Here is a 17,945-nt window from a genome sequence, read left to right on the forward strand (position 1 = left end):
GTTTCTCTGTTGAATTTGAATTTCAAAAACAAAATCTGTTTGTGCTTGTGAACACATGTATTTATATTCAACTTGACTTTGTCCAATTCACATAAGTGATGGTCCCCTAGTCTTTTTCTCCAGACCTGTCGCTCTTCCATTAGGAAAATTAACCAATTCCATCCCCTTCTTTCTCCTTTTTTTTTAACCCTATCTTCTCTTTACATTTCTAACAAATCTCAGAATGGAACCTGTCTATTTCCAAAAGCTTTGATTTGCTTTAATACCTCATAACTCTTTGAAGACATTAAGGTTAATGTCTACATTAATGTCTTCTACCCCTATGAGAAATGAGTACTATAACCTCACTTGCTCAAATAAATTTACCTTTCTAGGTTTCTCTTAACTCTTGATATTCACATTTCAAAGTTCCTACTCAGTCTTCAGAACTATTCTCTTCTGTTCATGTTTCATTTTTTTCCTTGTAGGATCATACCCACCCTTGAAGCAGAAAGTTATTTTTGGTGGTTAACTCTTATCTTCTTTTGACTGGAATATTGTATTCCAATATCTCCTCTTATTACTAAATCTTATTTGATCCTGACTCATGACTGGAAGCTTAAACTCCTTTCTAGATACTAAGTATTTTTTGGTTTTGATAAGGAAATTCTGGATTTTGGCTATAACATTACTGGGACTTCCTTTTTAGATTTCTTTCAAGAGATTGTAAATGGAATATTTTTCTCTCCCTCTTTACTTTCTCCCTTACTCCTTAAAATATAGTATCCAGGGCTTTTTTTCCCTTTAAATCATGATTTTTCAGGGGCAGCTAGGTGGCATAGTGGATAAAGCACCGGCCCTGGAGTCAGTAGTACCTGGGTTCAAATCCGGTCTCAGATAATAATTACCTAGCTGTGTGGCCTTGGGCAAGCCACTTAACCCCATTTGCCTTGCAAAAAAAAAAAAACTAAAACAAAATCATGATTTTTCTTTTTTTGTTGTTTTTTTGTTTTGGATCTTTTTGAGAATTTTTGTTTATTTTATATTATTACAACAATCTTGTTGTGAGAGTGAACATAAACCCTCCTCCTCCCCCCCCAAAAAAGATAGAGAAACCTCAAGAATAGTGAGAGAAAGAAAAGTGTACTTCAGTCTGTGTTCAGATTCCAATGGCTCTATCTCTAGGATGAGCTGCCTTCTTTACCATAAATCCACCAGAGAAGTTGCTTCAATATTTCTCCCACAGTTGCTATTACTACCTGTATTTCCCTCCACTCTATTCCTCCCCACTCATTTATTCTGTGTTCTCTCTCTCTCTCTCTCTCTCTCTCTCTCTCTCTCTCTCTCTCAGAAGTGTGCTGTAGGGGCAGCTAGGTGGCGTAGTGGATAAAGCACTGGCCCTGGAGTCAGTAGTACCTGGGTTCAGACACTTCATAATTACCTAGCTGTGTGGCCTTGGGCAAGCCACTTAACCCCATTTGCCTTGCAAAAACCTTTAAAAAAAAGTGTGCTGTATCTGAGTATCCACTCCCATGATCTTCCCTCTCTTCTATCACCTACTCCCCCCTTCCCCCCACCCCCATTCCCCCTCCTCTCATTTTTCTCTAGGGTAAGATAGATTTCTATACCCTGTTAAGTATGTATGTTATTTCCTCCCTGAGCCATTTCTGATGAAAATGAAGGCTCATTCATTCCCCCTTACCTTCCCCCTTCCACTCCATTGCAAAAGCTTTATCTTGACTCTTATGTGAAATATCTTAGCCACTTCTTCCTCTCCTTCCCTCCCAGTACTTTCCTTTATCACCCACTGACTCCATCTTTTTGCTATATTATACCATTATATTCAACTTCTTCCTGTGCCTTGTCTATATGTGCTCCTTTTAACTGCTCTTATGAATGAGAAGGTTCATGTGAGTTAATCTTTCCATGCAAGAATACAGATAGTTCAGCATGATTAAGTTCCTCATAATTAGTCCTCCTTGGCCACCCCCTCTATGATTCACCAGAGTTCTGTACTTGGAGATCAAACTTTCTGTTCAGCTCTGGTTGTTTCATTAGCAAAGTTTCATTAGGAAACCCTTGTTTCACTGAAAGTCCATCTTTCCTCCTGAAAGAGGATGTTCAGTTTTTACTGGGTTGTTGATTCTTGGTTATAAACCAAGACCTTTTGACCTCTGGAATATCATATTCCAAGTCCTATGAGCCCTCAATGTAGATTGCTGTCAGATCCTGTGTAATCCTGATTGTAGAACCATGGTAGGTGAATTGTTTGTTTCTGGAAGCTTTTAGTATTTTCTCTTTGACTTGGGAGTTTTGGAACTTAGTTATAATATTTCTGGTAGTTTTTCTTTTGGGATCTCTTTCAGGAAGTGATTGGTGAATTCCCTCAATTTCTATTTTACCTCCTGCTTCTAGGATCTCAGGGCAATTTTGCTGTATTATTTCTTGAAAATTGAAGTTTAAGCTCTCTTCTTGACTCTTATTTTTAGGTAGCCCAATAATTTTAAAATTACCTCTCCTAGATCTGTTTTCAAGGTCAGTTTTTTTTCCAGTAAGTTATTTCACATTTTCTTCTAGTTTTTGGATCTTTTGGTATCGTTTTATTTCTTCCTGATTTTTCACAAAGTCAGCAGTTTCCTTTAGTTCCATTCTGCAGTTGATGGAGTTATTCAGAGAGCTTTTTTACCTCCTTTTTCAGCTGACCAATTCTGCTTTTTAAGGCATTCTCCTCATTTGCCTTTTGTATTGCTTTTTTCCATTTGGTCTAAGCTGGTTTTTAACATGCTATTTTCTTCAGTATTTTTTTCATATTTCTTTCACCAAGCTGCTGGCTTGGTTCTCATGATTTATCTGCGTTGCTCTCATTTCTTCCCAACTTTTCCTCTACCTCCCTTAATTGCTTTTCAAATCTTTTTTGAACTCAGCCATAGCCTGAGCCCATTTTCTATTTCTCTTGGAGGTTTTAGATGGAGAAACTTCAACTTTGATATCTTCTGAAATTTACTGCACTTCTAAGACTTTGGGGCGGGGGGACACCCCACTGGGACCTTAATTCCTCCAAGAACTTATGAGAAGCTCTGACTGCTCTCTTGCCTGTTCTCTGGTATGTGAACAACCACAGACCTTCCCCTCTGCCCTGGAGCTGTGAGGATGGTCCCTGCTTAGCAATGGTAGTATGGGGGAATCAGACTGGGACCTGGATCTGAGTGTGGGCAAAGTGCTGGATGTCCTCGCCAATTCCCACTTCAAGTTCTCACCACAAGGCTGTTCTCGTGCTCACTGTGGTGCAGCAGAGTTCCTCACCACCCCTTCAGGCTGTCTCTGGTGATCCCTGGGCCAAGAGGTCTGGAAACGCCTGCCCTGCCATGGACCCAGGTGCCTTGCGGAGCTATTCCTGGTAAGCTGGAGCTGGTTTGCTCTGGCCAGGCTGCGCTTCAACTCTTTCCAGCTCCTAGTCCTGGTGAAACAGACCTTTCCTGCAAATTTTCTAAGTTGTCTTGGACTGGGAAATTATATTACTTGGTCTTTGTGTGGGTTCTGCCCCTCTAAAAATCTTTTTTATTTTGCTCTAATGTTTTTTGTTGCATGTAATCATTAATTTTCAGAGTTCATTACTTAGGTAAATTTTACTACTTTCTTCTCTAAGCTTTTCTTCCAGTTTTTTCCTCAAGATATTTCATTTTTTATCACTTGTTTCATTTCTCCTAGGTTTTCATATAGGGATTGTGGCCTTGACACAAAGTCTCAGATCTGGAGCTAAGGCTGCAGATTTGAGTGAACTAAAGTCAATGACCACTGTAAGAAATTATTATAGACCTAGATGTGCCCAGAAATTCAACCTGGAAGAGAGAGTAACTTCTCAATCATAGATGTTCACAGGGGCAGCTAGGTGACACAATAGATAGAGCTTGACCATGGAGTCAGGAGGACCTGAGTTCAAATCCCACCTCAGACACTTAATTACTTAGCTGTGTGACCTTGGTTAAGTCACTTAATCCTATTGCCTTGCAAAAAATAATAACAATAATAATAATAATAATAATAATATTCACCTTCTCCTGAAGTGTAATAGTTCGTTTTGGGTAAGTTGATCAACTTTACTTTGTCTCAACTCTCGTAATCTTTGTTCTGCCTCCTGGCCATCTTGGGTTCCCAGTCCTAGCACTGGATCTTCTAGGCTCTCTATTGTATATCAGGACAGGGTGTTTGTGGCATAGAGCGCCTGGGCCTAGGGTGTTTTTGCAATTATTGGGCTTTCTAAGGGGAGCATGCCTCTCTGTCTGTCTGTCTGTCTGTGTCTCTCTCTCTCTCTTTCTGTGTGTCTCTCCATGTTGCTGGAAGACATTACTGTAGATATCCATTGCATGTCTTGATCATCATTCCATCTAATTATTTTTTGCTGGAATGGGGATGAAGAAGTGGGTAGTTTCCCACCTTTCACAAGGACTTATAAGAATAGTTGTCATTGGGGGCGGCTAGGTGGTGCAGTGGATAGAGCACCAGCCCTGGAATCAGAAGTACTTGAGTTCAAATCTGGCCTCAGACACTTAATAATTACCTAGCTGTGTGACCTTGGGCGAGCCACTTAACCCCATTGCCTTACCAAAAAAAAAATAGTTGTCATTGTTATATGTAGATTAGACACTTTAAAAGAATTAATATATGGCAACATATCACAAGATTACGTGAACAATTCTCTGAACTCAGTAACTTAATCTTAGAAGGTAATGACATCATATTTATGATACCATGACTTGCACATTATGTTTATTAATACTGAGGGGATGTTCTGTAAAGTCCTTCTCACTGTCTCTTCCAGAACTGTTCTACCCCATGTCCTGATTTGTTAGGGAAAAGGACTGGTCAAGGTCTGAATGCTTTGGGAGTTTTATGGATATGATTTCCCTCCCATATCATCAAAGCATCATAGCACTCCAGCTCTAAACTAGTCATTTGGGGATGATTAAGTGGGACCTGGAAAGACCTTATATAAGTAATCAAACCACTAACTTTGAAATATGATTGGTATCTATGAAAGCCTATACATTGCAAAACAGGAGCTCCTTGTGGAGTTAATAGATTATGGAAATGGGTACAGAAGTCCTCTACATATATTTTAAAATTCTACCTTGATATTTTATGAACAAATGTGATCAAAATTATCCCTCTTCCACATTTTAAATGATGGAAAGGGGTGGAATCCATTTTAACCCTCTAGAAAATAAGTATTGCTAATTTTATTCTAAAACTCAAAAAATTTGAAAACCTAAAAGGTTTGCTTTTATGTGTAAATAACCATTTTGTGGGCTTGAGACCCTGCTAATAGATACAATTTTTGTAAGGAGGCATAAAAAGGTTTAATTAAAAATGCTAATTAACTAGAATTGGTAACATACTATTTTACATGCTACATAAAAAAGAATTCATTAGATTTGTTTTTCTCCTAAACAACCACTGTTACTTTTCAGTTTGATTTGTTTGATTAGAATCTTTTTAATCCAGATGGGAGGAGAAAATTACAATCTGAGCTTCACAACCTTTCTCTAATTGCTATTTTACTAATGCTAATAACAGAAATGTGCCACATATAAAGTTACTTAGCTAAGCTAAATAATTTTGCAGTAACATGACCAAATCTCAGTATGAATTCAAGATTTGTCCTTTCTTCATTCCTGTCTTCCACCTACTTTCCAGGCAAGTCACTTTTAGGGGGAGGGTCCTGTTAGAGATTTTTTTTCCTTTAGTTAGATTGCTAAATATTACACAGTAATGTTAAGGAATTTGTAGCAATGATTTATTGATAGATAGGTTGCATTTCACAGGAAGACATCTCTAAAAACAGGAGAATTGGTGCTTTAGTTTTGAACCCAACTTCTACAAAATTGGGGTGCTATGCTAGCTCATTGGTTTCTCTCTCCTTATTTTGAGAAGAAGGGTATTATGAGAAAATTGTCTCCCAAATGTCCAGGCTTCATATTTATACCTACTTTCTCTAGTTTTTATCTTTGCATTCCAAATTTTTCCATTAATCTTTTTTTCTGCAGAACATTATTCCTTCCTTAGCAGTGGAAATACAGTATTGAAATGTAGCTGATTATTGTCATCTCTAGAAAAATATTAAACTACAGGCGAGAGGATTTTTGAGAAGAAAAATTAGCACTCCTACCCATCTCTTCTAAAATGTCACAGAATTTTTTTATAATCTCAGGTCTGTCTCTATTAAGACTAGTATTTAAGAATTTTGTCTAGGGGCAGAGCCAAGATTGCAGCATGAAGGCAAGAATTTCTGGAAACTCGTTCCCCAAAAAACTTCAAAAGTCATCAAATTATCGCTCTAGCCAAAATTTAGAGGGGGCAGAACCCACAGAAAGACTGAGTGATACAATTTCCCAGTCCAAGACAACTTAGAAGTTCCACAGGAAAGGTATGTTTCAACAGGACTGGGGTTTGGAAAGAGCCCCAGCCACAGCACAGTAACAGTGGAAGAGGAGGCTATTTCCAGACCTCTTGGCCCAGGGATAACTGGGGACAGCTGGAAGGGGTAGTGAGAGAAAACTGCTGCACCAGAGTGGAATGACAACCTCAGAGCAGCCCTGTGGTAAGAACCTGCTGCGGGATTCAGCAGAGCCATCAAGCACTTACAGAACTCCCAGCCCACAGATGGTAAGGGGGTTTGGGGAGACTGCAGAAGTCTCTCTGTTCTCCCTGGAGCAGGACTCTGCTATGTGCCCACAGGTTGCTGTTCAGGCTCCCATACCACCATACCTTTGCATGTTCTTTCCTCACAGCTCCAGGGCAGAGGGGAGGGCCTGTGGCTATCCACATCCTAGAGCATAAGCAAGAAAGCAGTCAGAGCCTCTCATATGACCTTGGAGGAATTAGAAGAAAATGTGAATATCTCATTGGAAAAACAACTGATCTTGAAAAACAGATCCATGAGAGATAATTTAAAAATTATTGGGCTACCTGAAAATCACAACCAGGAAAAGAACCTAGACTTCATTTTTCAAGAAATAATACAGCAAAATTGCCCTGAGATCCTAGAAGCAGAGGGTAAAAATAGAAATTGAGGGAATTCACCAATCACCTCCTATAAGAGATCCCAAAAGAAAAACTTCCAGGAATATTATAGCCAAACTCCAGAACTCCCAAGTCAGAGAAAAAATACTAAAAGCTGCCAGAAACAAACAGTTCACCTACCATGGCTCTATAGTCAGGATTACACAGGATCTGGCAGCATCTACATTAAGGGCTCATAGGGCTTGGAATATGATATTCCGGAAGGCAAAAGGTCTTGGTTTACAACCAAAAATCAACAACCCAGCAAAATTTAACATCCTCTTTCGGGGGCAAAAAAGGGACTTTCATACTTTCCTATTGAAACAACCAGAGTTGAATAGAAAGTTTGATCTATGAGTACAGGACTCGGGTGAACCTTAGACGGGGTGGAAGAGGACTAACTATGAGGAACTTAATGATATTGAATTGTTTGTATTCCTGCATGGGAAGAAGATACTAATAACTCATGAGCTTTCTCATAAGAGCAGTTAGAAAGAGCATATATAGACAAGGCACAGGAAGAAGCTGAATATAATGGTTTAATATAGTAAAAAGATGGAATCAATGGTGATAAAGGAGAGTACTGGGAGGAAGACAAAGGAGAGGAAGAAAGGGGCTAAGATATTTGACATAAAAGAGTCAAGAAAACTTACAATGGAGTGGAATGGGGGAAGGCAAAGGGGAATGAGTGAGCCTTCATTCTAATCAGGAAATAACATACACACACACTTAATAGGGTATAAAAATCTATGACCCTAAAGAAAAATGAGAGGAAAGGGATGGGATAAGGGGGAATAGGGGGGCGGGAAGGGGAGAGTAGGTGATGGAAGAGAGAGATCATGAAGGTACTTGAATACAACACACTTCTGAACAGACATAGGATGAAAGGAAAGACAGAATGGAATAAATGAGTGAGGAGGAATAGAGTGGAGGGAAATACAGCTAGTAATAGCAACTGTGGGGAAAATATTGAAGCAACTTCTCTGATGGACTTAGGTTACAGAAGGCAACTCAGCCCAGAGATAGAACCGTTGGAACCTGAACACAAACTGAAATCTCACAATTCTTGAGGTTTCTCATCTTTCTGTAGGGGAGGGTGGTGTTTATGTTTACTCTCACAACAAGATTGTTGTAATAGTATAAAACAAATGAAAAAAAAGAAATGTGCTAAAAACTATCAAATTTAAAACTAATCTGAAAAGAGAAAAAACTAAATTGTTTATGTTAAATGTAAAAAAATAAAACCATAATTAATGAAGAAATAAAGAAAATTATCAAGAATTTTGTTAAGGGCAGCTAGGTGATGCAATGGATAGAGCGCCAGCCCTGGATTCAGGAGTACCTGAGTTCAAATCCATCCTTGGATACTTAATAGTTACCCAGCTAGGTGGACCTGGGCAAACCACTTAACCCTATTACCTTGCAAAAAACAAAACAAAATGTGTCTAAATTCTGGCTACCCAGAAGTGAATATCAAATTTTGTATCATTGTTGATAAGTAATTGCCTTTTATGATATTGGGCCCAAAAACAATCCTTTGAAACACTAATGTTACATTTTGTGAATTTCATATATTTTTATGTATGTGTTATATATACACATACATACCATGGCACATAAAAGAGCATACATGTGGAAAAGTAGATGACTTCTTAGTCACTTTTAGTTTTTGTTTTGTTTTGTTTTGTTTTTGTAAGGCAATGGGAATAAGTGGCTTGCCCAAGGCCACACAGCTAGGTAACTATTAAATGTCTGAGGCTGGATTTGAACTCAGATCCTCTTGACTCCAGGGCTGGTGCTCTATCCACTGTGCCACCTAGCTGCCCCACTTTTAGTTTTCTACTTATTCTTGTTTTTCCTTGAATCTTGGTGCCAAATACATGTTGAAATTTCTTACATAATCTCAAATTTAAAATAGAAACAATTAATTTCTTGTCACTAAATAATATTTGTTTCTTAGGTCTATAAAGATTCATTTGAGCAGAAATTTTTGGAGGAGACTAATTGTTTATATGCTGCAGAAGGCCAAAGACTCATGCAAGAAAGAGAGGTAAAAATGTTAAATGTACTTAATAATATTTTTGTTTATTTCAATACTTTAATATGTGTACATTTGCAACTCACTTTTCAAACTATTCTTATAATCTTGATCTTGCCAAAACAGAATTGTGGTCTTTATCTAAAAACATCCTATGAGTTTTAATAAATAATCCCTGCCATTAATTTAAACTGCATTTTCTATATTAATTGAAAACTTACATAATATTCCCTCAAACATAAAACTTAGTAAGATAACACAAAAAGGAAATTATGCAAAATTATAAAAAAAAAGATGCTTTGAGTAGTTAGGTGGATGGAGCACAGAATGGAGACAGAAACACTTGAATTCAAATGTGACCTCAGACATTTAATAACTGAGTGACCCTGGGCAAGTCCTTTAATCCTGTTTCCCTCAGTTTTTCATCTGTAAAATGAGTTGGAGAAGGAAATGGCAAACCACTTCAATATCTTTGCCAAGAATACCCCAAAAGGGTTCCTGAAGAGTTGGACTCGACTGAAAACTACTCAACAACAATAAAAAGTGCTAAATAGATGGAGGTGAAATAGATGCCTCTGCAGATATATAAGGAAAAGAATCATAGGATCATAGATCTGGAGCTGGAAGAGACCTCCAAGACCATAACTCCTTCATTTTATATAAGGTCTTAAATGTGACTTGCCCAACATCATTAATATAGTAAATAGAAGAGGTAAGATTTGAAACCAGGTCCTATCATTCCAAAACCTAGTGCTTTTTTCTACTATATAAACTACATAAATTATATAAACTATATAAACTATATAAATTCAAAAGCAATCAAAACAAAAGCTAAAAATTAACAGTTTTCCATTAAAATATTCTTAATCATAGAATGTTTGTGTTGGAAAGGATGTTGCAAGTTAACTAGTTCCACACTTCTCATTTTATAGTTGATAAAAGAGGCCCAGAGAAATGAGGTGAAATATTTAGGTTCACTTTGCTAATTAGTGGGAGAGTTGACCCTGGAAATTTGGTCTTCTGAGTTCTGTCCAGTCGTAATTTTTTTCAGAGTCTACTAGTGCCCTGACAATGGTTTCTATGCATATCGCTTGGTTAAGCAAGTCCTTTTTTCCAAAATGTCACTCATGTATTTGCCATGGACTGTGGCTATGTGATTTTCTCCTCATTTGGCCAAGGACATTCCAGATCAGAACTTTGCCCTCACTTTAGCTGCCAAAGAACAATATTGTTGCCCTTAAAGAGCACTACTCTAGTTGGTTTCCCTATGGGAAAGTTTGAAGTAGAGAAATCTCATCTTGCATTACAGAGCCTGTTTTTTATCAGCTCTGCATCAAAGCAGATGTTGAATGGGATGAAAAACATGACATTAAAGTTTTCTATCTCCTAATTCAATAAATTGTTCAACAGCACGCAAACAAATGAATTTCTTTATCTAGACTAGAAGCCTATAAGACCTTACTAAAAAATAAAATGTCGATCATAGTGCCAGGTGAATTCATCTCTCTCGTTACCTGATCCATTTCAGCTGCTTTTTGCCTTGTGCAAAAAAAAAAAAAGAAAGAAAGAAAGCTGTGCTATTTCATGGTACCATAATGGGAACAATGTGCACTGCAACAAAACTTCCACGAAATGAATTTTAGTGATTAAGCCAAGAACAGAGAGGGAACAAAGTGGTGGTAAAAATAATGTGGGGGGGGGGGGGGGAATGAGGTTGGAAGAAGAATGTGTGAAAGAAAAAGAAAATAAGTTCTTATTAATTGAAAACTAAAAGTGAAAAAATGTGTTGGATTTGGAGTCGAAGAACCTGAGTTCTATTCATGACTCAGTACTCTAAGTGACTTTGGACAGGACACTATATATCTCTGGGTCTCATCTTCATCTATAAAATGTGTGAATTGTGTTGGCCTCCTAAAAGCTCTAAAACTACAATTCTAAAACCTTGGTGTCTTGTTCCTAATCTAATCTCTAAATAAATTTTTTAGGAAAATGGTAATGGTTTTTGTTTTGTTTTTTTAACTTCACAAAAGAAATTGATCGTAGAAATCAAGGGTGATTTCTGTGTTGTTTCTGTGATAATGATCTCTTTGCATTTTTTTTTTGTTTGAAAGGTCCCAGAATACCTTAATCACGTAAACAAACGTTTAGAAGAAGAAGGAGACAGAGTAATAACATACTTAGATCACAGCACACAGTGAGTACTTATTTACTTTCTCTTTTTTTACTATATTTAAAACTTTATTCTTTTATATTCTTGTGCTTTTAGAAATAATATAATCTATATTAATAAATCTTCACTAAGTACTATAACTTAATGAGGTGAAATTTGTTTTCAAAGAATCAGCTTGGGTGGTAGTGGTATGGAAGGGAGCCCCACATATCACCTTTGAATTTATACACTTGGAATAGCTATCTGCTCTACCTAATAATAGGACTTCCCCCAAGGAAACTAATTCAGTCTGAGCTATTTAAAATCGCTATATTAAAAAACAAACACCAAGGTATTATTGATGGGAATCAATTAACATTCTTCTAGAGGTTGAATATTTGAATTTATTTAGATATACTTCAAATATTGAGTCTTCAGTTTCATAGTTTTCACTTAATTCCCCCCTTGCTTTTAGGAAAGAGAAAAATTGTTTCCCTACTTTACCCTAGTTAGAAGCATATAGGCTGCTCATCAGTTTGATCCCACTACTGCCCAACACTGGATCTTTATTCCATTTTCTAAATTAGGCTATTTCATCCCTCCTTAAGCAACCTGATGATTTCCTGCTCTTAGGGATCTGCCATATTGATGCTGAATATAATTTGGGCACCTCAACAGCATAACCCAATGTAGCTTAGATCTCCCTATGAGAGATCTTCCATCCCCAACCACCTTATAATAAATTGGTGGGTAGGTAGAAAATAAAATTAATATAAACTTCTATCAGTGTCTTAGCTCACATCAGTGAATAGATCTTCATTAATCAGAGACAATATATGTAACTACAGTAATGATGTATAACATCATCTTTTACTCTCGTGGGACTTCAGTTTTCTAATTTTGATCTAATGCTCTCCTCTTTAATTTTATTGACATTATGTAATCCATCTTTCCCACGGACACACACGCACACACACACACACACACACACACACACACACACACACACACTGATCTCACGTTTTCTGATTTTATTTAAAGACTCTTCCTTTCTCTTTTTATCTCTCTCTCTCTCTCTCTCTCTCTCTCTTTTAAACCTGTCTATTTGTAGCCTTATTTTTTTTTTATCTCTTCTTTCTGTAAGCAACATGAAGATAAAACTTCCAAGAAATCAAACTGGAGGTTCCCCTTGTTAAGTTACTGCCTTTGTAGAGCAATTCGTTCTCAGTTTTCTACTGTGTCTTTAAAAATATAGATCCTGAAAGGAGATAATGTTGTATCCTTTTCTGGAGCAAGATACTCTCCCATTTTGGGACGCTTTATCTCAGTCCCTCCCTTTCATTATTTTTGTCTTACTCCAGATAGCCAACAATCATTAAAGAATAAAGAAATTATTACCCCTTCACTATATATCTATGAACCTTTTTCCTCATTTGTACAATTTAGCACTGATAGACCCTTACACCAAATCTATTGATTCAGTTATTTAGGTCAGGAGAGTTAGTCCATGGACTATTATTAATTCTTATCTCCTCCTGCTTGCTTTCCTCATAATTCTTTAAGTTTCCCCTTAAATCTTTTATCCCTTATTCTTTTATTCTTTAATCCTCTTTTTTAAAAAAAAGGCAATGGATTTAAATGACTTGCCTAAAGTCACACAACTAGTAAGCATCAAGCATCTGAGGCCAAATTTGAACTCAGGTCCTCCTGACTCCAGGGTCAAATGCTCTATCCACTGCACTATCTAGCTGCCCCTTCTTTAACTGTTTTTTAACCCTTTAGTTCAATTTCTTTAAAAATAAAAACATTAATTTATAGAAATGAGTGAATTTATTTCTCTTCATTTTCTTTTCCCAGTTTTTTTTTCTCAAGATCATTGTCTAAAGCTATGGAATTGATGTATTTTATTGCAGATACTTTGGATTATTTCTATTTCAAAGCAACATACCATAATGGAAAAAATAATAGATTAGAGAAGCCGTTTACTAGCTTTGTGACTTGGGACAGGATTTTTCTTGGCCTTAATTTAGTCATTTATAAAGTGAAATAATATTTCACAGGGTTGTAAGGAGGATCAAATAAGATGAAGAATGTAAATTTGTAAATTTAAATAACTATAAATTCAAGCTATGACTAAAACAACAAGGGATATGTAAAACAACTGTTGGGAAGAATGTGACAAAAGAATTAAAAGCAAATACGATGTTATAGTTAGTACCAATTTTTACCTTATACCTCCTGAAAAAAAACAATAGCTATATAAATAGATAGCACTTTAAAGTTTGTAGAGTACTTTTACAGTTGTTATCTCACTTGATCCTCACAACAACCCTGGGAGGGGGTAGGCACTATTATTATTCCATTTTACAGTTGAGATTGTGACTTGCTGAGTGAAGCTAGATTTGAACTTGATCTTTCTGACACAGGTGGATTGACAAAATTAAATTGAGTAGTAATCTTACAGAAATTAAACCAGAGGCTCCATTGTGCCTCAGATGTATCTGGTGGATTTCTTGAAATTGGAGATAATGGAATTGGAATCTTTTCTTCTGTTAGAACTCTCTCTTACAAAGTAGGAGTATGAAAATAATGTCTTAGCAGCACATAGATCACAGCTGCTGCTGGCAAGGAACTTTTTTCAAGAACTCTAGTCTCAGACAACAAAAAGTACTTTTTTTTCATTCAGGAAATTGATGGAAACCATTAGTTGTGGCACAAAGAGCTGAATTAGAAATTAGGAGAGATTCAGAGAGAGTTGAGGTGGAATGCTGACTGCACTACTACCCTTCTTCTGATAGAAACTAATTCCATAATATTTTTTTTGTTGACACTGACAGAAAGACAGTTTCATTAAGATTCATGCTCTTCACTATCCAGAATTGTCTTTCCCAAATTTTTTTCTGTTCCCTAAGACACTATAGAAATTATAAATAGCAATAAAATTAATAAAAAGTAGTTTTTGAATTGTTACTAAAATAATTATTACTGAATTAGCAAAAAGGTTCTCCTAGATATTGGAGTGGTTTTAGTTTAAATGTTTTTCTTGTTAACAAACAGAGACTTGTAAAAAGATCGTACTGTTTTCTTGTTCTTTTGAACTTAATATAATTGTATAAGTCAGTTCTTTTAAAATCTTTCCCGTGTTGTTTCTTCATAAATTAAGACTTTCCATATTAAAACTTGGTAATTAAATATTATTTTAACATTTTTGTATATTGTGCTGTTATTAGCTTTCTGATCCTTACTATTAACGGTACACTACTCTTTTTCTATATATATGGCTGTCCTTCATTCTTGAAGAGGACCAAAATGACATCACTATATTAGTCAAGTTACAGTGTATTTGACTGTGACTGATGAGACCAATATGAGCTCTCAAGACTTTACCCACAGGTAGGGCACTAATAGTCCATATGAACATTTGGGAATGGATACTCTTAAATTTCCTTATCTGACATTTTTTTGAGCTACTTCAATTTTGTTTTGCTCATAGAGCACAGCACTTTCTCTTATGAGGGCATGCCATGCTGGGTAGTCCTGTACCAGTGTCTTCCAAGTCATGCAATGAATTTCAGATTCTTGAAAATGTCTTTTGTATCATTTTTTTTCCTGCCCACTGTATGAGTGCTTTTTCTCCATGTGAGTTCTCCATGAATTAGTCTTTTAGGCAAGAATATGTTTCATAGAATATGGGGGATGAGATATTCTCAATAATTCAGTGTACCATACATGGATCATGTAAATTTCAGAGAGCTAAAGTAGAATTTTATAAAAAGCTTTATGTGGATTGCATTTTAATTTTTTTATGATTAAAAAGTGACTTCAGTCACTCTTTACAGATGAAATGATGGTATACCTAGAGAATCCTAAAAAATCATTTAAAAACTACTAGAAACAATTAGCAACTTTCACAAAGTTGCAGGATATAAAATAAACCCTCATAAATCCTCAGCATTTTTATATATTACTAGCAAGAGCTAAAAAGAGAAATTCCATTTAAAATAATTTCAGGGGCGGCTAGGTGGTGCAATGGGTAGAGCACCGGCCCTGGAGTCAGGAGTACCTGAGTTCAAATCCGGCCTCAGATACTTAATAATTACCTAGCTGTGTGGCCTTGGGCAAGCCACTTAACCCCACTGCCTTGCAAAAAACAAAATAAAATAAATTAACTTCAGGCGATATAAAATACTTGAGAATCTATCTGTCAAAGCAGATTCAGAAACTATGAAAACAACTATAAAACACTTCTCATGCAAATAAAATAAGATTTAAATAATTGGGCAAATATCAACTGTTCATGGATAAGCAGAGCTAATATAATAAAAATGACAGTTCTACCTAAATTGATCTATTTATTTAGTGCCCTACCAATCAAATTTCTAAAAAGTTTCTTTAATGAGCTAGAAAAAATTGTAACTAAATTCATATGGAGAAACAAAAAGTCAAGAATATCCAGGGATTTGATGAAAAAAAGTGCAAAAGAAGGTGGCTTAGCCTTACCAGATCTAAAATTATAAAGCTTCAGTCATCAAAACTGTCTGGTATTGGCTAAGAAATAGTGATGAACCAGTGGAGTAGACTAGGTGCAGTAGCAGGAAATGATTATAGTATTCTACTGTTTGATAAACCCAAAGAGTCCAGCTTTCTGGGATAAGAACTCTCTTCGATAAAAACTGTTGGGAAGATTGGAAGTTAGTATGGCAGAAACTTGGATTAGACCAACATCTCAAACCCTATACCAAGATAAGTTCAAAATGGGTGCAGGATTTAGACATAAAAGACGATATTATGAGCAAAGTAGGAGATCAAGGAATAGTTTAACCTATCAGATCTATGAAAAGGGAAGCAGTTTATGACCAAGGAAGAGATGTAGAACGTCATTAAAAAAACAAATTAGACAATTCTGATTAAATTAAAAAGCTTTTGCACAGCAAAACCACTGTAACCAAGACCAAAAGAAATGTTGTAAATGGGGAAACAATTTTTACAACTAGTATTTCTGACAAAGGACTCATTTCTAAAATATATAGAGAACTGAGTCGAATATATTTTAAAAAGCTGTTCTCCAACTGACAAATGATCAAAGGATATGGAAAGGCAATTTACAGATGAGTAAATCAAAGCTATCTGGTCATGTGAAAAATTGCTCTAAATCATTACTGATTAGAGAAATGCAAATTAAAACAGCTCTGAGGTACCATCTTAACACCTATCAGATTGGCTAATATGACTATAAAGGACAGTGTTCAATGTTGGAAGGGATGTGGAAAATCTGGGACACTAATACATTGTTGGTGGAGCTACGAACTCATCCAACCTTTCTGGAGAGCAGTCTAGAATTATGCCCAAAAGGCAATAAAAATGTGCATGCCCTTTTATCCAGCAATACCACTACTGGATGATAACCTGAAGAGATCATGAAAACATCACTTGTACAAAAGAAAAAGTGACTTTAAGATCTTCCAAAGCTTCGTTTTGTATGAGCAAGTAATTCTCAAATTCTACAGTGAAAATTTTCTAGTTATTTGAGTTTCCTGATTGGGGGGGTTCCCTAGATTAATGGACATTTATGATTTTTACTTCAGAGATAGAAAGTTCTACTTGTCATATGAAATAGCCAAGGATGTCAATTCTTTTAAATCTTAATTTTTTTTATTTTTATTTATTTATTTTTTGCTTTATATAGGAAACCACTAATTGCTTGTGTGGAGAAGCAGCTTTTAGGTGAACATTTAACAGCAATTCTACAAAAAGGTAAGATTTTAAATATAATAATAAAATGTTATTTTTTTCATGCACTGCATATTTATTCATGAATGAGGCAGCTTGATGAAGTGGAACTCTGATTTATTGAAATCATTATCCTCATTCTGATTTCAGCTCTGCTACTCACTGCTACAAAAGTTTAGGATCTCAGTTTTCTTGCCCACAACATAAAGAACTAGATCTTTGGGTCCTGTGAATCAATCTTTAGTATTCATTAAACACCAACTTTGTGCCAGATTGCTGGAAGACAAAAAAAGCAAGCAAAAAAAATTCAGTCCCTGTTCTTGGGGAGCTTATTTATCCAGGAGATAACAAATACAAGCTGACATAATGATTTTGAACTTAGAATATTGTAGTGGTTCCATCACAGGTGACAATTGTTTTAGGTCTTGAGGAAAAGAGAAGCTCTAATGATAATTTGAGGGGGAAATGAAGACAGATAGGATATAACTTGTTGCCAAATCTTGTACCAAATGATTTCTGTGCTAAAAGATCCCAACAGACTTTTATCACTCTCAAAATTTTGAATTGTGACTAACTGGCAAAAGGATACAGAGTTAATGGTACTATAATCTAATTCAGAGAAATAAGATGGAAAAATAAGAATCTAATGCCTACATAAAAATTAAGGAGTAGAAAAATCAGAAAATAAAAGTTAATATAGCCATTAAAGAGAAATAAAAGGACCAAAACGTAGAGAAGTTGAAGAATTATTTGGAGTTGGAATAATGGAACAATCTGGCTTAAGGAAGCATTTTTAATTCACAGGTTTCTTAGTAGATTTATTTGACTGCTTGGTAAACTGACAATATAGAGACTACTCTGAAGACTAATTCTACTTTTTTTAAAAATGTTTCAATTAATTTGGATACCAAGGGAGTAATGACTGTTGACAAAATGAAATGGCTGTTGACAAAAAAAAATTTTTTTAACTGATAAAATGTTGGTTAACAA

General features: G+C 35.9%; 1 protein-coding gene across 1 annotated transcript in view; it reads left to right on the forward strand.

The window, feature by feature from the left end:
• The window catches only part of CUL4A (cullin 4A), a 75,441-nt gene that overhangs the window by 28,044 nt on the left and 29,452 nt on the right, over positions 1–17,945 (forward strand). Inside the window, exons 7-9 of the mRNA XM_074192082.1 lie at positions 8,999–9,088; positions 11,188–11,270; positions 16,912–16,979. Coding sequence (XP_074048183.1) covers positions 8,999–9,088; positions 11,188–11,270; positions 16,912–16,979 — 241 coding nt within the window. The remainder of the gene's footprint in view (positions 1–8,998; positions 9,089–11,187; positions 11,271–16,911; positions 16,980–17,945) is intronic.

Source organism: Macrotis lagotis, chromosome 6, assembly GCF_037893015.1.
Source record: "Macrotis lagotis isolate mMagLag1 chromosome 6, bilby.v1.9.chrom.fasta, whole genome shotgun sequence".
Classification (NCBI taxonomy): Eukaryota; Metazoa; Chordata; class Mammalia; order Peramelemorphia; family Peramelidae; genus Macrotis; species Macrotis lagotis.